Genomic DNA, 19,628 nt, shown 5'->3' with positions numbered 1-19,628 from the left:
CTCTCACTGACTGTGCTGAGGTCCTCACCCCTAGGGACAGTGGTGTGGAGATGGAGCCCTAGGGAGGTGACGGGTCCCTAGGAGACAGGAATCCCAGTGTCCTCATGGATCACCACCAGAACTCGGTTGGCTCCTTGGTTTCCAGGACCACGGTGGAAGCATGGTGTCTACCTATGGCATTTGCTCAGCCTGAACCAACCCCTGGTTCTAGTCAGACACTGGGCGGCAAGGAACGTGTCCTGGGCAGCTAGATCTGACTTCCACAGCACGTGGGGTTTCTGCAACCCTACCTACCACTAAGGGGCGGGGCTCAGAGCCACTTCACTTCACATCGAAGCGGTTCCTGAAGAAGAGAATTTAAGGGAGCGATATGGGCCACATCTTGCAACCCACATGTGAAATGTGGCTGACAAAAGCAAATTTAGGTGTTTTTTTTTTTTTTTCTTCTTCTGCTAAAGCCCATATTCTAATTAGTGGGATCCAATACCAGCCCCCTATCCTTCCTTCCCCTTTGTGTTTTGAACTCATCGTGCGGCTGAGGACAACTTTAATTTTCCTGTCACTACCTTCCAAGTGCTGGGGTTACAGTGTCCACTAGGAAATTCGTTTGTGCCTGACCTTCTTGTCTACGGAAACAAGCGTTGGCCTGGGGTTAGCAATAGGCATGGTCTGAAAGCCCGAGTTAACTAGAAAATCCGTATTTTCCTTTGAAGAACGGTTTCCATGAGTTGGATGTCGTGGCGCCCACGTGGAATCTCAGCTCTTGGCAGGGGAAGGGCCAAGGAGTTCACACCCAGCCTCTCCTACACAGTGAATTCAAGGCCAACCTGGATTACAAGAGACTTTCTCAAAAACAAACAGGGTTTCATATAAACCATAAGAACACGTGAAGGGGGCAAGGCACGGTGTAGTAATTGGTGGGGACCTACCTGAGGTGTGTAAGAGCCTGGGCATGCACTGCCCAGCAACCCTTCAAAAAGGTCAAACTACCCCAAAGTAACTGTTTTGCCAGATGCAAAGGCTCCTCTGTCAGGGTTCTCCTAGAGGGGAGCCATGAGACAAGTATAGACAAGTGGGAGAGGATTCCCTGGTCACAGGGGGTGAAGAGTCTCCCACAGATTACCTGCAGGTTGGAGATCCTGGGATGCTGGCAAAGGTCCCAGAACCCGGGGACACCAATGGTGACCGCCTCAGTCGGAGGGCCTGGGGTGTGTCCCAGGGAACGGGTAGAAATACAAACCTGGAGCTCTGATGTGACTGGCTGGATGGCACCTACTAAGGAGAACACGTCCCACCTGGTCCTGTGAGGCTCACACCCATCTTTGAAAACACCCTTACAGATGCCCCCAAAGTGTGGTCCCGGTTTCTAGAAACTCCTAATCTAGTCAGGCTGGCCCTGTTCTAACTGCAATCCCAAAGCTATAACCTGAGAGAGTAAAAACTACGGAGACAGCACAGAGCTGGGGAGAGTCGGGCATGCGGCAGTGGAGTCTCAGGGGGACCTCAGGAGGAAAGAGAGCTGTGAGGACAGACAGACTCACTTCACGGGGATGGTGACGGTGGCACTGAGCGTCTGGGACACTTGTTCCTCTGCTTTGAGTTGTGAGCCTAAATGTCTTCTAGGGAACAGAGTAAAACCCTTTACTCTCCCCAGACGCCTATGTCGAACACAGTAACAGTAAGGGCGTTTTCATCAAAGTCTTTAATAGATGTGCAAGAATACGAACGACCTTGGCCGTGGAGGGCGAGAACAGCATCCACATCCACAGAAGGAACGCCGGCCGGCGATGGGCTCCACCGATCAATTGTACAAAACCACACGGTCATAATTACTGCTTTACAATCGTGAGAGTCACCAGTGTTCACGAACCATCGTTAAAAGACACGCGCTCTCTTGCCCAGAGCCGTTTGCAAACGTTAGGGTATTTCCCACTACCCACCCCCCCCCCCAGTCACATTTCAATACATCCTTCACTTTCTTTTAGTTTATAAAACAAATTACTATATATAAAAATCTCCCCTTCTGGTGGGCACAATGTTATTCACACATTTGTACATGAGCAGCCGAACCAGTAACCAGCAAGTCATTTGGCAATAGGGCAGTATCCAAGTATACACCCCCATTTCTAACAAACCAAGGGCCCCTGTGCTGTTTGGGCAAAGGAGTTGTTGCTGTCCCCAGGCAGCACACTGGGAGGAGAGGAGCTAGCAGGAGCCGTTTGCTCTTGGACCACTTGTGGGCGCTTCATCTTAGCAGTGTGGCTCATAGGCAGGTGTGACTGCACAGCCCTCGGACTGGGCTCCAGCCACCTGGACACCCCCAGGCTGGGCCGGGCACCCCTGGGAGGCCCAGACCGGTTGCTGGGGGTTATTTAGTCTTACTGACGGACACTAGGAGTGCTGGTTGAAATGTGTCCACGTTCAGTGGGCGTTACAGAGCCACCCAGAAGCCTGGGCCGTCTGCTCTGTCCCAGCACCTGGGTGTGGCTCTGGTGTGTTCAGCGCCAGACACGGCGATGGCCTGAGAAACCTGAGTGTTTTAGGGCGAGGGCTGCGGGTGGCCACGGGGCAGCATGACGGACAGCGCCTCTGAGTTTTCGTTTTCTCTGACTTCGATTTTCGACAGTGCCGCCAGCCCCCCCCCCCCCCCCGAGGCCTGCATGAAGCAGCCGTGACTGGACTCCACCCTGCCTCACATGGAGACGCCAGGTCTCGCTCTGGCAGGGTTGGGGGTATGTAGCCTGTTTGCCACCTGGGTCAGCCTGGCTCGGGGAGACCTGGGGTGCTCCGTCACTGTAGTGCGGTGTCTGTCTCCTGCCCACTACCAAGGTGCTTAAATGATGGCTCCTGACACACCTGACCTGAGGATTTAGCTAACCTCTTTCCAGAAAGCCTCGGGCTAGCCTCCTGACTGCCTCTAATCTGAGGAGGAAGATGGCAGAGCACTACAGTTATAGAAGCGGGCACGCCTCCTCAGTAAGAGTACGGGATTATGGGTATTCTGTCACGTTAAGGCTAGGGTCCGTCACACACAGGTCTTTAAATTTTTCTAATATGGAGTATTAGTGATAAAAATATTTTCCAAAAAATCTAATGTATAACACAAGACATCTTGGAGGCACTGGCTAGTGTTTTCAGAAATATATATATATTTTTTTTTTGCAGATTTAGTTTTCAATTATTTTTCCCTTTTTATTTATTTAACCTATTTATTTGGTTTTACTGGTGCTTTGGTGAGCAATGTTTTAGAATCGCTATAATCCAGTTTCCCCCATCAGAGTCCACAGGGCTGGTGGGAACAGAGCCACCAACCTGGCCAGGATGTCACTGCAGCCTTGGACTACCACGGCTAGCTGCGCTAGGTATGAAAATACATGTTAAATATTAACAACAGAACTTACCGGGATTTAGAAAAACGTTCCGAATCTGTAACAATTCCCGTTGCAGTGCATTCCTGCAGGCACTTGGGTGCCCGTCCCCTGCCTATGTTCTGCCTGCTCGGAACACGCAGCTCCTCCTCGTGCGGGGGCTGCGCTGGGGACGTCAGGCGGGTGCCACTCAGAAAAAAGGCAGCAGAGGAAGCTTCGACATCATCGGTACATTTTATTCCTCAGGGCATTACACGCTAACTTTCCTGGAGCGGGTCAGTGCATCGAGTTCTGTTTCTGTGGAAAAGGTGCACCTTCGAAACGGCGTGACTGTCTTGCCCTCTGGTAGGGCTGCCACGGGCACAGGAAGCTATTCCTCCAGCACAAAGCCAGCCTCTGGGGCCTGGACACAAGAGACTGCTCTGTCCAGAAGTGCCTGCTGGATGCCCCTCTGAGGTCTCGGCGACCAGCATCCCTCCTTGGCTGCTCAGAGCCTCGTGCCCAGCCTGGCATGCATATGCGATGGTTAAGGGTAAAGTGACAGGTCATTCACAGGCGTGTCCACGATGGAGACGCTCATGGCCTCACACGGACTCTTCAGCAGACAGCAGAAGCGGGTTGATGTACTCAAAGCCTTCAAACTCAGACTGGTCAATCCTCTTTATGACGTCCCTAGGAGCACAGGGAGGGGGTGAAGATGAAGAGTGGCACCCGTGTCCCTCCCTCAGGCACCGTCCTTCCCACCGGCCCACGCGGCAGAAGCGGGAACCCAGTTACGAGGCCACGCGCTGGTCTGGGCACGGGCTGCCTGTGGAGCTGGGCTACTCAGGACACGTGGGGGGGGGGAAATCAGGGTGTCTGGAGCTGGGCTACTCGGGACACGTGGGGGGTGGGGAATCAGGGTGTCTGGAGCTGGGCTACTAAGGACACGTGGGGGGGAGGGAATCAGCGTGTCTGGAGCCTTGCAGGGTCCTGTTCAGGACACGTGGCGGGGGGGGGGGGGAATCAGCGTGTCTGGAGCCTTGCAGGGTCCTGCTCAGGACACGTGGGGGGGGGGAGAAATCAACGTGTCTGGAGCCTTGCAGGGTCCTGCTCAGGACACGTAGGGGGGGGGGGAATCAGGGTGTCTGGAGCTGGGCTACTCGGGACACGTGGAGGGGGAATCAGGGTGTCTGGAGCCTTGCAGGGTCCTGCTCAGGACTTACTCGTCATCTGGAGTCAGCTGCACGGGCTCGCTGGTGAACTGCGTGTCAAAGTTATCCAGGCCATAGTCATCTGTGATCTGGGGCTGGAAGGGAGGCAGGGCCTGCTTCTTCTCCAGCTGGGAATGTTGACAAGGGCGTGTCAGATGGGTGTCAATACGTCACGGAATGAAATGGTAAGCTCAGCTTTTCAACACGCCTGGCATTTGAATGCCAGTCCCCCCCCCCCCAAAGTATAGAATCTAGGAGAAAATATCCAATGCCAGGAAAAGTCTACTTCAGTTAAAAAGTGATGGATGTACAGGCCCTGGAGACATGTGCCAGGGAAACAATGTTACTGTTAGTGGCTGGAAGCTGGCTCCCTCCCTCGCTCCCTCCCTCTCTCGCTTGCTCCCTCCCTCCCTCCCTCCCTGCCCTTATTCTTTTCTTCTTTTTTCCTTTGGTTTTTTGAGACAGGGTTTCTCTGTGTAACTTTGGTGCCTGTCCTGGAACTAGCTCTTGTAGATCAGGCTGGCCTCGAACTCACAGAGATCTGCCTGCCTCTGCCTCCTGCGTGCTGGGATTAAAGACGTGTGCCACCACCGCCCCGCAGGATTGGTTATTTATAATACAGCTGTTCAGCTGGGTGGTGGCGCACACCTTTAATCCCAGCACTCGGGAGACAGAGGCAGGCGTGTTTCTGTGAGTTCGAGGCCAGCCTGGTCTACAGAGGGAGTTCCAGGTCAGCTGGGGCTACACAGAGAAACCTGATCTTGAAAAACAAAACCAAACAACTAAAATATATAGCTGTTCTTCTTTATCAAGCAGGGTCCTTGGACCACACAGGGGCAACTACACAGGAAGGGTATTTCTGAGCATTCGGTGCCCAGTGCAAGAGAACCTTCTTTCTTTCCAGCATTCATTCGGCTCTTCCAGGGGAAGACAGCCAGAACAATGTAGGGTTCTGTCCTATGAGCCCCACTGCCCTGCCTGAGCTGGGGCTGCAGGCCTTGAAGAGACTGCATGAGTCTGCACTGGACCTCACATGTGGCTGGCGTGGGAGCTGATGTCCAACACTCCTCCAGTCTATCTGATGCTGGCTCTGGGGCAGGACCAGTGTCTGGGTTACAGCTGCATCTTTGTATTCTTAGAAACAAACCTCACCCAACAGAGGCGCACAGCATGCATGGGTGAGTGAGTGAGTGAGGAAGCGAGAAAAATGGATGGAGAAGGTGTGGAGAGCGGCTGGATTCATGGCTGAGTAAGAGACTAAGAGCAAGCGAGGGTCCCAGCCTGCTAGGACAAGAGAAGACCCGGGACTGGGTAGCCTGTGAGGTTTGTCCTTGTGTTCGGAGGGCGACTCTTTACCTCTAGTGAGGCACAACGGGAGTCAGTTCCCAGCCCTGCTGTGGGCAGGGAGATTAGCAGAGAGTACCTGGATGGCACGGGCCATGCTGACCTTTAGTGTCCAAGCAAAGAAATACCCCAAAGGTCAGGACAGCATTGCCACCATTGCCTTCTGAAGGCTGGGCAGTGAGGGGAGGTGGTCCTATTCCGTCTCAAGGGCAGGGAGGCGTGCCTGGGGTTCACAGCAGCTGTGACCCCATTTCCGATGCCCCCACCTGGCCGTGGTTCCCACAACTGCCTGTTTGTCTCTGGAGCCCCGAGCCTGGGCCTTCTATGGGTACCCCTTTATCCTATACCCTAGATCTTCCTTTCTTTTCTCTCCTGGCCACAGGCACACACCACGACCAAGGACTCGGTCCTTTCCTTTTTCTTTGGCAGGTTGCCTGGGAAACCGGAGGGTTTTGTGACAGTCTGTCCTCCTACTTGCTTCCCTCTCTGGAGTCTTTCTCCTAGAAGCCTTGGACCTATTATTTAAACTTTAAAAAATTACATTTATTTAACTGTGTGTGCGCGAGTGGGCATGCACGAGCCAGGGCACATGCGTGAAGGTCAGAGGACGACTTTCAGGAGACAGCGCTCCCATTCCATCCTGGAAGTCTAACCCAGGCTGTCAGCTTGGTGGGAAGTACCTTTACCTGTGGACCCATCGACTTCCTGTCAGCTCTCACTGGTCAGGTCTCGCTGATGTCAAGAGAGCTTGTTTTAGCCACAGTCTGACTGACTCCTCGGGGTGGACTTGCCATGGCACCTGCCAGTAACCCGGGACACAGTAGGTTTCATGGCAGGGGTAGCAATGCCCAGATGGCTGCTTCAACTCTGTCCGGTTCCTGGTGGGTCAGGTATTGCAGCCATTGGAAAGATCCGACATGCTGTCAAACCATGTCTGACGGAGGGTCTGTGGACAGACCCTTGTGGTAAGTAGCCCTAGCCAAGTTTCCAAAGGGAGTCAAGACTTTTCTGTACAGACTCATTTCTCTCAGAACCAATCTACTGACCAGTCACAACCCTGCCTGGGACTGTGTCCAACAGCTTTCCCACGGTCTTCATGCTACCATCTAAACCTTCTGGTGGAGACTTGGCAGCGGAGGGTGTGCCGGATGGCCCGTGATGGACTCTGTGTGCTCAGTGGAGCATATGCTCCTATCCTCACATCCCAGAGGGGGGCAGGAGGACTGGCCCCACAGGCCATCCCTGTACCCCAGAGATGGCTGGCAGGTGACTGTCTCTCTCCAGAGCAGCAGTGGAGGGGCATGGGAGACGAGCCCACGGCTAAGGTCTAGGGAGGACCCTGAACACCAAGCTCTAGGGTGGGTGGCTGCTGCTGTGAGTCTAGAGAGTAGAGGCTTAAAGACTCTGGTAGCGAAAGGTCACTATCAGGGATGGTTTGCCATGCAGCTGGTAGGGTTCTCAGATCAGCCAGCACGGGGTGAGACGCGATCTCTATCCACTCTCTATCACTACATCTCTCTCTCTCCTCTCTCTCTCTCCGCATCTCGCTCAGATCCTCTCCTCACTCCCTCCCTCTCTCCCTCTCCTCCTAGCTACAATCTTCATCTCGCTCGGGCCGCGCTCCCTCTCTCTCCTCCTCTCTCTCGTCTCTCTCTCTCTCTCTCTCTTCGACACAGGGTTTTTCTGTGTAACAGCCCTAGCCATCCTGGAACTAGCTCTTATAGACGCGGCTGGCCTCGAACTCACAGAGATCCGCCTGCCTTTGCCTCCCAAGCGCTGGGATTAAAGGCGTGTGCCACCACCGTCCAGCTGAGGGTCTCATTTGTATCTCTACCCACTTATATTCATCAAGACAACTCCCCCTGGAGTTGTCAGAAGCAGAAACCCTGGATTCAGGCTGAACTTTCCCTCCCCCAGTCTGTGAGGACAGCCAGTGTTATGACGATTTGAGCCAGGATGCCCTCTGCCCCATGGCACTCAGGATGGAGGATGGTCCTGGGGGACCTTAGAACAGACTGTGCCAGTTCAGGGAAAAGGCAGGTGTAGTGGGCTGGCTCCTACTAGTCTACCAGGATACTTACAGGGACCTTACCCCATAAATAAGCCATTCCAGAGCCCGGATCGCCTCAGCTCTGGCGTCCCAGAGTCTCAAGTTACAGGAATTTGGCTGTCGTTCCCGTCTCTCAAAACCCAAGCCCACAAGGGTTAAAAAGGGGGGGGGGGAAGCCTGGCTCCCCTCTGGCCACATAGCCTTTAATCCCTGAAGGAGACCCATGTCAGCTGGCTTTATGTAAATCTTTTAAGACAATGGCAGAGGTGGCCTCAGGTCCAGGAATGTGGACACAGCAGTTACCACCATGGCCGCCCTGATGGTGGTGACAGGAGTGGAGCTGGGTTGGCTAGCGGAGGAGGGCTGGGATTAGGAGCCTCCCCAGTGCTGTCATGGGGGCTCACGGCAGGGCCCAGTTCCAATTCTCCTTGCTGTCCACATCTGTCTCCTCCTTCACAGCACCAGACCCGCACCAGGGACCAGCACCCTGAGTTCCACGGTGACTTTCACGGTGACATCTCTAGACCCGAGCTCCCACCTCAGACGAACAGTCCTGACACCGTAACCCCTCAGGTCCTAAGAAGTCCTGGGGTACAGCCCCTCAGGAGGCGGGGTACCCAGTGACCGCCTGGACAGTGGCTCATCTAGAGGAAGATCCCCCAGAAAACTAGACAAGAGCCCCAACAGACAGGCTACGCAGGCTGCACAACAATCTAAGAATCAGAAGGTGGGCCCTGCCCACGTGACCACCAGTGGGTGAGTGGACAAACACGTGGTCCATCTGTGCAATGCACCACCAGACAACCGCGAAGGCATGTAACATGTTTATCACCACGACAAAGATGATCCTTGAAGACGCTTCACCGAGCAGAGCGTGCCAGAATGCGAGGCCACCTCCTGGATGGGCCTCCTTTCAAGGCTCAGTTGCAAATCGAATGGCAAGACAGAGCACAGTTGGCTGTGGCCAGGGAAGGGGATAGAAGGATAGACGTGACAACCCACGGCACGAGTCCGCTGGGCTGGGGTGGAGAGGCTCTGTGACAAGGGCTCCAGGCCCACAAGATGTACTAAGAACCACTGTGCCATGTGGATGATGCAGGGGATTACCTCCTCCATCCCTCCCCTCTTGCTGCTCAGAACCACTTGGATGGCTGGTCTAGAGGCGGCTGGGCTGAAATGAGACACTATTTATACAATATCCACTCACTTACGGTGAGGTAAGGGTGACTGGAGACGAGGGCCTGGCTACTACCGATGCCACGTGGGAGGCCAGCGCCAGGGCCAGAGGAAGAACTCAGATTCTACAGGCTTAGGAGGGGCGGATCCTAGTGAGGCAGGCTCAGAGGGGGAACAAGGCGGAGGGAGGGTGGTGAGGAGAGATGCAGGATTCTCTCTGTACCCCGTTCTTACATCTGCCAGGTCAATACATGACTTCGTGTCAGAGTGGGGGTGATGGGTTTCAAAGACTGGGGAGGCAGAGAGCCTGTGGGTAACATTTGCCACTACTGGGCCCGGGCCAAGCCAGGTTGGGCTGCATTGTAAAGACTGAGTTAGAAAGAAACCCACGGCTTCCCTCTGATGCTACCAGAGCTAGAAAATGAAATTAAAAGCTGACAGAATTGGTTCTTAAGTATCAAGGCGAGTGAGATGGTTCAGCAGATAATGGTGCTTGGTGCCAAAACTGACAGCCTGAGTTTGTCCCTAGACCTGTATCGTGGGAGGCGAGAAGCAACTCTCAAAAGCTGTCCTTTGACTTCCATATCACACACACACACACACACACACACACACACACAGACTACACACACACACACAGAGACACAGACTCACACACACAGATACAGACACACACAGACAGACAGACACACAGACCATACACAGAGACACAGATACATACACACAGATACATACACATACAGACAGAGACATAGACACACACTGAATAGATATTTACACCCAAACAAGGGAGTGAATGAGAGGTGCTGTTCTGAGCACCTGTTGCCCCTGCAGCCTGGCCCCTCCCTGTTCTGCACAGTATGCTAGACACAAACAGTCCTGTAAATAGAAAGTGACTGGTTGTACCGGGTGGTGGTGGCATACACCCTTTGATTCCAGAGGCAGGCAAATCTATGAGTTCAAGGCCAGCCTGGGGGGGGGGTGGGGAGGGAGAGAGAGAGTGAGAGAGAGAGAGAGAGAGAGAGAGAGAGAGAGAGAGAGAGAGAGAGAGAGAGAGAGCGAGAGCTGCAGGACAGCCAGTGGTACACAGAGAAACCCTGTATTGAAAAACAAAAATAAACACGTGACTGGTTAAATGATAAGATCCTTCCCCGGGGATTAGACATTAGTGCTGGCTGGGGGCCGTCTGAAAAGGCCAAGATGGGTTTGGGGAGGAGGGTGTCCAGTGTCCCACAGCTGGGCAAGCTCCAGATTTACTCAATGAGTTAACTTTTATATTTTCCCTCAAAAGGGTGTATTATTTCGATACAGGGTTTCTCTGTGTAACAACCCTGACTGTCCTAGAACTCTCTCTGTAGACCAGGGTGGCCTCAAACTCCCAAGAGATCTGCCTGCCTCTGCCTCCTGAGTGCTGGAATTAAAGGCATGCACCACCACCACCTGGCTAAAAGGGCCTATTTTATAGGTGACATTTTAGTAACTTTCCAATCATTTATTTTGAAACGAGTTTTTGTTTGTTGTTTGTTTGTTTGTTCTCCTAATATCAGGAACGGATGACTCAGAACCTTGAAGTCTGTGCCTGCTACCCTGCCAGTAACTAGTAATACGGCAGATGGGGTTTGGGAAGCTTTGGGTAACTAACCACACCAAAGAAAGTGCCCTCGGGTTCCAGACACCATTACCAGGCACCCAAGTGCACATGGGGCCACTCTGACTAGGAGTGCAGCCCATCTCACAGGATGGGCACAAGGACCCCTGAGGCTTACCAGGTCCCAGTCTATGCTGCGGAAGAAGGCATGGGACTTGATGTCAGAAAATCCAGTCTGCGGCCGGCAGCCAAGCCTCTCTTTGGGATCCTGGGGGGTCAGAGTGCACATAACGGTGAGTCAGGACTCCCAAGAAAACCCCTGATTCAGCCCCTACCGAACAGGATGACCCAGCTTCCCCCACGGGAACTCATTGTCTCCAGCTGCCCTCTTGTCCAGCTGGGTGTGACCGTCCCTCTGTAGAAATCCCTTCCCCAAAGGGTTACTTTCTCAGTTTGTTATGCTAAGTATCAATAAAAATTAAACTCACTGGGCGGTGGTGGCACATACTATTAATCCCAGCATTCAGGAGGCAGAGGCAGGAGGATCTCTGTGAGTTCAAGGCCAGCCTGGTGTATAGAGCCAGTTCTAGGAAAAGTTCTACCAGTTCTAGCCAAGGCTATAGAGAGAAACCCTGTCTTGAAGAAAAAAGGGGGAAAAAAAAGATGGCTCTCAGTGGTTAAGAGCACTGACTGCTCTTCCAGAGGACCAGAGTTCAATTCCCAGCACCCCACATGGCAGCTCACAACCGTCTGTAATGCCAGTTCCAGGGGATCAGACACCCACGGCACAACATCAATGCATATGAAACAATAAATAAGTAATAAAGCCTCTGAGCAGAGAGCCCCAGTGCCAACGCCTATGACCAAACACAGACAGAACAGCTTCGGTAGGGGGCCTCTGCCCACCCGCTCCCTCCCAGAGGGTGTCTGTCACCACAGCCAGAGCATACCTTATTCAAAAACCCTTTCAGGACGTGTGAGGCCTTGACGGACAGGAAACGGGGGATCCGGATTGGCTTTTCCAGGATCACTGTGTGGATAGAACCCAGGTGAGACGACCCCCTTGGCAGTGTTCACTCTTCCCAGAAGCCTACAGGACTCCTGAAAGCTATTCTCTTTTTGGGGGGGAGGGGGCGGGCAGAATCTTTACATAAATCCTGCTGGCTTTGAACTCCTGACCTTCTTGCTACGCTTTAAGTAGCTGGGATTACAAGGCCATGTGACCCACACCTAGCTTGAAACCCATTTCTAAGCCAGAGCTTGGATTGTAGCCGTGGAACCCCTTCCTGTTCCAGAAGCCTTCTGGGTCCTTTTAGGAACCTCCTGGTGGCACACAGGGCACATACGTGTGATCCAACAGCTCCTCATGCACTGCCTTTTGGTCCCAGGCGCGTGGAGGCCTCTGTACACCAGTCACCAGAGGGCGCTGAGGGACAGCCCTGAGGGGCATACTAATGGCCCTTAACTCTGGTCAGGAGTAAGGTGTGTGTGGGGGTATGGGGGTAGGGGGTGGCTGCCAGGGGCCACAGGGAATGAACCTGGCCAGGAAGAAGGGGGTTCTGGCTACATCAGAGCATTCTCCCTCTAGGTGACTGACGATGAACTAGGGTCACCTCACATTCTCGGCCAGAGGAACGGCTCTGTGCAGGCTTGTCGTACGGGCTTGTTCTGGTCCAGCCTGGGGACCGCCTTCCATCCTCACCTTTGAGAAGGGAAGAAAAGGGGGTGGACGCGCTGCGGGCCACCAACCTTGGAAAAGGTAATCTTCAGTGTTCATGTCTGGGTTGTCCGTGATGATATCGAAGGGGGAGCGCCCAGCCATCATCTCAAACATGAGGACGCCCAGCGCCCACCAGTCCACGCTGAACCCTGGGGAAAAGTGGGCAGTCACTAGGCAGGAGGTGGCTGGGAAGCCGACAGACTCAGCCCATGACTGTGAACGTGTCAAAGGATGGCGGCATCCATCTCCGCGGGCGGCTGGACCGCCCTTCACTTACTGCGCCTGCCAGGCATCTGTTTCCTTAGAAGCTGCAGAGCTGGCGCGTGGCTATGACTTCTCCAGCTCACTGTGGGTTACCCCGGCTGTTACCTGGCCCTCCAGCTCTGCTGGGACTGCTGTCCTAGGCTCTGGAGTGCATGCCACCATAACTGGCTTCTTGTTTTCATTTAAGGTTACAAAGTCCCCTTCTCACCGAGGAACGCGGCTCAGTGGGAGAGAGCTCTGGCTTCAATCCCCAGTGCTGTCCAAATAGAACCAGCCGGAACGCGCTTCTCTGAGGTGAGAATCACTTTGCTAGAGTCCCTTATGACTTCACTACTTTTTCTTTCTTTGTTTTCAGCTCTGTCCTAGACAGCCTGGCCACCCCTGCAGTCTCTGAACATCTGCTCCATCACACATACAACCAGGTTGGAACCATGGCTGGTTCTAGACTGGTTTCTGGCTCCAACCTGCCATCCTTCCTTCTCTGGTTCCCGAGCAACTGCAACTGAAGCAGCTTCTAGGGAGCCCAGTCATTCTCTCGGGTCAGTGATCCGCACACGCTGCCGGCGGCACACTCATTTATGGGAAGGTGTATTTATGACTGCTTTCACCGAGGCCACCAACATGAGGCAGGGATAGATAGCACACGTCTGTAATCCCACCTGTGTGACAGAAAACTCTAGGATGCAAAGGTGTGTGTGTGCACAAGCACATGTATATCATGTATATGTTCATACGTAATGCACATGCACACACCTACTGCATGCTATATACTCTCCCCCACCACATGGATGTATATGTACCTGTATACGTATGCCACCCCATCTCCACACATGGCTATGTATGATGGCTTCCACTCAAAGAGAAGGAGCAGACGTATACCATTGTGTCTACAGGGTTTCCCAGATTGATCGCCCTCTGCTTTGGATCCTGACTGGGGCACTTCTACCATTCCCAAGGATACTCTGATTCTTCTACACATGCATGACCAGTGGCCGTCAACCTGGGGGGCTGTGAACTGACCCTGGGTCTGTCTTTGTTTCAGGCTCCTTTGCATCCTCCCCTCCTGGCTTGTCAGGGAGAGGACACTGTTCAGGGTCACCTGGTGGGCTTGAGAAGGTACGAAGGGGATAACAGGCATCCGGGAGACACCAAGGGGTGTGGTGTGCTGTCTCTGGGTGTCACACGGCCACGGCGCTCTCCCTGCCTATTGTTGACAGGGCCCGTGTACGGGTGGGCCGGGCGGGTTCCTGCCAGGTGGGGGCGACTTCTGTAGCGTGTCTGCCTACATTGACCTCCTATGTGCCCCGATACTCACCGTATTCTTCTCCTCGCAGGATTTCGGGGGCAATATAGTTCGGGGTTCCACAGAAAGTGCTTGTCGTGTCACCGGGGCCTAGGCCTTCCTGCGGGGACACAGTTATCAGGAGGGCGACCCTCGCGTGCAGTGGCGCCCCTGAGGAGTGACCGGTTACGGGCAGGGGTGCCTCGGCTGAGCTGTGCCCAGTCGGGATGACAAGGGCAGACAGGCAAGGCGGGGGATGGGTGGGGCAGGCACCTTGCACATGCCGTAGTCCGTCAGCTTAATGTGTCCGTCAGCATCTAGGAGGACGTTGTCCAGTTTCAGGTCCCGGTAGATGATCCCTCTCTCATGTAGGAAGTTGAGAGCAATACAGATCTCAGCAGCATAGAACCTGGGGTGGGGGCATTCTGTAGTCAGCAGAGGGACCGTGGCAGCCAGTCAGCCAGGGGGCTGGCACGCACAGTGCATCCTGGTCACCAGGGAAATGCAACTTAAATTATAGTGGGATTCTACCTCCTATCCACCAGAATGTCTACTTGACACAACCAGAGAAAGTGGTGAGGACGTAGGAAGCTGGAGCCCCGTGGACCACTGTATGGAATTCACTGAATGAAAAATGTGGCCTCAGAACATGAAAACTAGGGCTGAGTGCAACTCGATGGGAAAGCTCCTGCCTAGCCTCATCAGTATGGGCTCCAGCACCGGAACAATCATGAACCATAGAGAGAAGACATGCCGGACACCTCTACTAATGCCCATGTGCCCAGGGCTGGAGACAGCAGAGGAGGACCAATAAGAACAACGCATATGTGAAAAATGCCACTATGAAGTCCATTACTTTGTATGCTAACTTAAAAAACTGAAAGGAAAAAAAAAAAGAATTGGAAGCAGGGCCTCCAATTAAACGCGTATGTTTAATACCTATGTCCACGGCGACCCTACTCATAAAAGCTAAAATGCAGAAGCAAGCACTGACGGGGAGTGGATAGGGGACACGTGGGTGGGGAAGGATGGCTCATGGCTGCAAGTCTGAGGCCCGTCTAGGTCACGGGGCAGCACGTCCCACTGAAGAAGGAGAAAGAGATGGCTACACAGTGAATCACGGAGACAGACCGCTCAGGGAGGACTCTGGAATCAGACAGAGGGAGGTGCCAGGGCTGGGGATGAGGAGCCTGGGGAGTCAGCACTCACAGGGTACAGGTTCCGTTGTGGGAGATAAGGAGGGGCTCTGTGCGTGGTGGTGGCTGCGTAGCAGTGTGGTCAGCTTTATGGCTCTGAACTACCCTTATACTTAAAACGTCTGAAATGGTATCATCAATGCTGTGTGCATTTACCATGAGTTTTATAGAAGGGCAAGTGGACAGGCAATAAATGGTTGCTGCTTCTGCACACGTTCCCCGGAGGGAACCTAGGTGGTGGTGCACAGGACTTCATGGGGGGAAACTAAGGAGGATAAGAAGGGGCCATACAGCCGGGTGTGGTGGTGCACGCCTTTAATCCCAGCACTCGGGAGGCAGAGGCAGGCGGATCTCTGTGAATTTGAGGCCAGCCTGGTCTACAAGAGCTAGGTCCAGGACAGGCTCTAAAAAAGCTGCAGAGAAACCCTGTCTCGAAAAACCAAAAAAAAAAAAAAAAAGAAGGGGCCATCCAAATTTAAATCTCCCCAGCCTTCCTACAAGGCCTGGGCTGCAGGGGAGGTACCAGGACAGTGGGCTGGATGGCAACCGTCCAAGGCCAGAAGCAGGACCAGTGGATTCTCTCCTGATGCCAGCAGAGACCTGCTGTGCTCTGCCACTGAGGGAACGTGGGACTCACAAAGAAAAGGAAAAGCCAAGATGTCACGACTGTGAAAACAGCTCAGAGAGCCTGTTCTCCTGAGTGGGGGCTTCTGCTCAAGGTCTGGGGAGGGGCCAGCTTCCCCAGAGGTTCCAGAATCCCTTACACCACGGCAAAGTCACATCTTTGCCACCTTCTGCCCAAACTCCACCCTGCAGGTTCCCCAGGCCACACTCTGTGGATCTGGACCCACCTGGCGTGCTCCTCTGGTAGCTTCCTCTGCCTCTGCATGTGGAACATGAGGTCCCCACCGTTGACGTATTCTATGACCAGGAACAACCTGACAGGAGAGAAGGGCAAAGGATCAGGGACCGGAACTGCCCTGAAGCCCGTGCTAGGTTCATTCCAGTGAAAGGCACCAGCAAGGTGGCCAGAGTGAGTGGATCCTCTGGGTGCTAGCCTGCTGCCTCTCAGGGTGATTCCTAAGTACCTACAACAAGGGGGTGCGGGCCACCTGGGAGCTTAGGGGGTCAGCAGGGAAAAACCCAGGGTGAAAGGGAAGGTGAGGCTGAGTTTGGCATTTGGATGGGTGAGGCATGGGTTCAGATCCTGACATCTGGGGTCCAAGATCATGTTGGATGTGAATTTACCACACAATACTAAGGCAGGACACTGTTTTCACGAAAGAAGAAACTTAGGTATCCGTTTGTCTATCATTTGTCTCTGTGTTCCCAATGGTGCTAGGTCTGTTTTAGGGTGCACGCACGTGTGCATGCGCGCGCGCGCACACACACACACACACACACACACACACACACACACACACACAAAGGCAGAGATAGTGGCAGGGGCCCTGGGGTTAGGGATGGGTGAGCAGGTGACTAAAGGAGCAGAGGACTAAGGGAGCCTGAGGTAAGGGAAGAGCAAAGAGCTGGGGGCCGTCCTGGAGGTGGGATATGTCTGGCTCAGATGGACTAAGGGGACCCATGGGGCAGGTGCAGAAATGTATCAGGGAACACGGCTTAGGGATTGCCTGCTCTAGTCTCTGCATGCGGATGGACCTCAGGAACGTGTAAATGGGCAGAGCCAGGAACCACAGAGACGCCTGTCCACCTGGTGAGAGGGGGTCAGCGTGGGTCAGGGAGGAGAGTGAGGAGAAGCCAGGCTGGGCTGAATGGATCTGCCAGTAGCTGGACAAGAATGGGCTTGACTCAGGGGTGCAGCCTGGCCGCTGGGAGCTGTAGGTAAGAGGAAGGGCAGCAGGGGTCAGGCAGAGGTCAGGATCCAGCACACGGCCCTCACGTCTCCTCACACTGGCCATGTGTTTTCTTTCACTAATGAGATCTTTGCTGCATTTAATAAGACTTAATTTTCAAAATCCAATTCACAATAATTTCCTGAGATGCCCCGCTGAGGGCACCTTGGGGACATCTGGGCTGGCAGCTCACATGTGCCTGGATTGTTTATCTGCAGTCTGCGGTTCACGGTTTGGAGGCCCACCAGCAGAGGGTGGGAGCCAGCGTTGGAAGGGACAAGCAAACCCTTCACCTCCTGGCTCCTGTAAGAGCTCTCAGCACACCCTGGACTGAATGAACCTGGCTGGCTAACTGTGACTCTGCTGTTGGCAGATGCCTGCATCCAGCCTCCAAAGCTCGGGCAGGGAAGATGGAAAAACCAACATGGCAAGTTAAACGGTGATAAACCACTCGCCAAATTTCAAATTACATACTTAGATGAGAAACAATTCTAATGTGTGGAAATCAGAACAAAAGACCTTGGCACCAGATGAGGAGCTATATAGTTCCCCTAAGTCAGCCCCAGATGTCCTGTCCCAAAGAAAACCTAGTATGCTTGTGTTAGGGCTGAGGACACCACCTTCTTCCAATGGTATTCATTATTCCAGCCTCTATGGAAGGCTTCTCAGTCGTCTACGAAACCCCTTGCTTTGCCCCCGGGGATTCACAGGCCTGCTGCAGACTACTTTGAAAGTAAAGTTTTACTGAAACATCGCCATACTGATTATGTATATAGCTGGCTCTTGGTATTCCCGGGGAACTGATTGCATGACCCTCTTCAATGGCAAAATCACTGTTGCTCAAGCCTTGTATGTAAAATGGACCCTTTGCTACAGTGTAAATCAGGTCTGCATTGCTCACAACCTTCAACACAATGAGAAAACCATGCAATTGTTACCTTGTATTGTTAGGGAATAAAGGCAAGGGAAGTCAGAACCTAACCCGGTCCGGTTCAGTGGTAGCCTGCGGAGCCATAGCTCCATCCCCAGCACCACACGTGCCAGCACATGTTCGGCACAGACAGACACACCCCACAGGGACTTGTGACATCCCGGCTGAAGCTGCAGAGGAGAACCCACAGCACACAGCAGAACCAGTGCATGCCAACTGCGGCAGAACCAGTACATGCCAACTGTGGCAGCTTTTCTGTTGCTGTTCACAAAAGCAAAGGTGTTTGTGCTCTGGCCCTTAGAGAGGCAGCCTCCCTGGTGCAGACAAGCAGGGCATGCAACCCTGAGCCACAAAGAAGCGTTCAAGTGCCTCCAAAAGTCAACTCTCAGAACCATCATGGCACCATGGGGGGTGGATCCCGTGATGCTTGTCAGACTCTGCAAGACGCCTAACATCTCAAAACTAGCTGGAGGGATCTCCTTCAGACTCTCTGGATGACTACAAAGCACAGCATGAATATTTCTCCCCCTACCAGGAATCGCAAACGTAACGGGTCCTGCCATCAGGGAGGGAACAAGCCCTTCCCTCGGGTGCCAACACTTCTACTGGACATTGGTGACAACGGTGTCCCATAGAAGGGAGAAACGTCAGTCACTTCCAGGAAATGCAGGCACACATCCTACCCTGGAGGATGTTAAGCCCCCCAAAACCGGAAAGGCAGAATCTCTGTCTAGAGAGGCCATGGTGGATTTCTACACATGGTGGATTTCTGTCTCTGTATTGGGGCTGTGTCTCTCTTCCTTCTCTCCCTCTGGAGGAACTCACAACACAGACAAGACGCTCTCTCTGTTCCTCCCGCCTTGGGCTCCTGAGTGCTGACATTACAGGTGTACACCACGATGCCTAACTTTTTTCCAACTATTTGGCGGGGTGTATGTGGTATTTCTAGGGGTGCACTGTCACAACATGCATGTGAGGGCTGGGGACAACTTTCAGGGGTCGGTTCTCTCCCTCTACCTAGCCAGGATGTCAGAGGTGAGCAGATGCCTTAACCGCTAAGCCATCCTGCTGCCTTCCTGCCCCCTTCTTCCCGTTCCTGTTACAGAAGCAGCTGTGAAACTAAGGACTTTGGAGGGGAGGGTTCTACAGACAAAACCTTTTTTTTTCACAGCAGAAATCCCCAGGAGTACCATGTGGACTACCCTGTAGGTGACTTGGGTTGGTCTGGGTGTTTGTGGCCGCGACAACACAGGGTCCTATCTGCTCCCACAGTTCACTCTGTGCCTGGCAGGCACTTCCTGCACCAAGTTCCTCAGCCTCAGATGCCGTCTTGGGCCACGGCTATGTTTCTCAGCCAGGTTGAGGTCAACACACAGTCCCTTTGGTCACACAGCCACACCAACCCCCAAGGGAGATGTATTAGGATGGACAGGGGTCTGTTGAGGGCACCACCCTCAACACTCTACAGTCAGATCCTTATGCTTTTAAGGCCACACCGCTGTAGGAAGGAAGCAATTAATGGCTCAGATGGTGAATATTATCACTTATTCTTAGCAAAACGTGCAAAAGTTACTAACACCCAGTAGAAACGGATCCGTCCGCACAAGCAGATGGAGGAAGAGCATAAAGAGAAGCACTGAGCGCCCGGATCCCGGGCCAGAGA

General features: G+C 53.5%; 1 protein-coding gene across 1 annotated transcript in view; it reads right to left on the bottom strand.

The window, feature by feature from the left end:
* Positions 1-3,583: 3,583 nt before the first annotated feature.
* Prkcz (protein kinase C zeta) overlaps positions 3,584-19,628 on the bottom strand; it is a 106,182-nt gene continuing 90,137 nt past the window's right edge. The window contains exons 11-18 of the mRNA XM_038333393.2: positions 16,033-16,119; positions 14,259-14,394; positions 14,019-14,106; positions 12,469-12,588; positions 11,670-11,749; positions 10,898-10,987; positions 4,574-4,689; positions 3,584-4,040 (exon numbers count right to left, since the gene is read on the bottom strand). Of these exons, the coding sequence (XP_038189321.1) occupies positions 3,953-4,040; positions 4,574-4,689; positions 10,898-10,987; positions 11,670-11,749; positions 12,469-12,588; positions 14,019-14,106; positions 14,259-14,394; positions 16,033-16,119 (805 nt within the window). The 3' untranslated portion in view covers positions 3,584-3,952. The remainder of the gene's footprint in view (positions 4,041-4,573; positions 4,690-10,897; positions 10,988-11,669; positions 11,750-12,468; positions 12,589-14,018; positions 14,107-14,258; positions 14,395-16,032; positions 16,120-19,628) is intronic.

The sequence above is a fragment of the Arvicola amphibius genome, chromosome 6 (assembly GCF_903992535.2).
Source record: "Arvicola amphibius chromosome 6, mArvAmp1.2, whole genome shotgun sequence".
Lineage (NCBI taxonomy): Eukaryota > Metazoa > Chordata > Mammalia > Rodentia > Cricetidae > Arvicola > Arvicola amphibius.
This window is presented reverse-complemented; position numbering and strand designations above follow the sequence as displayed.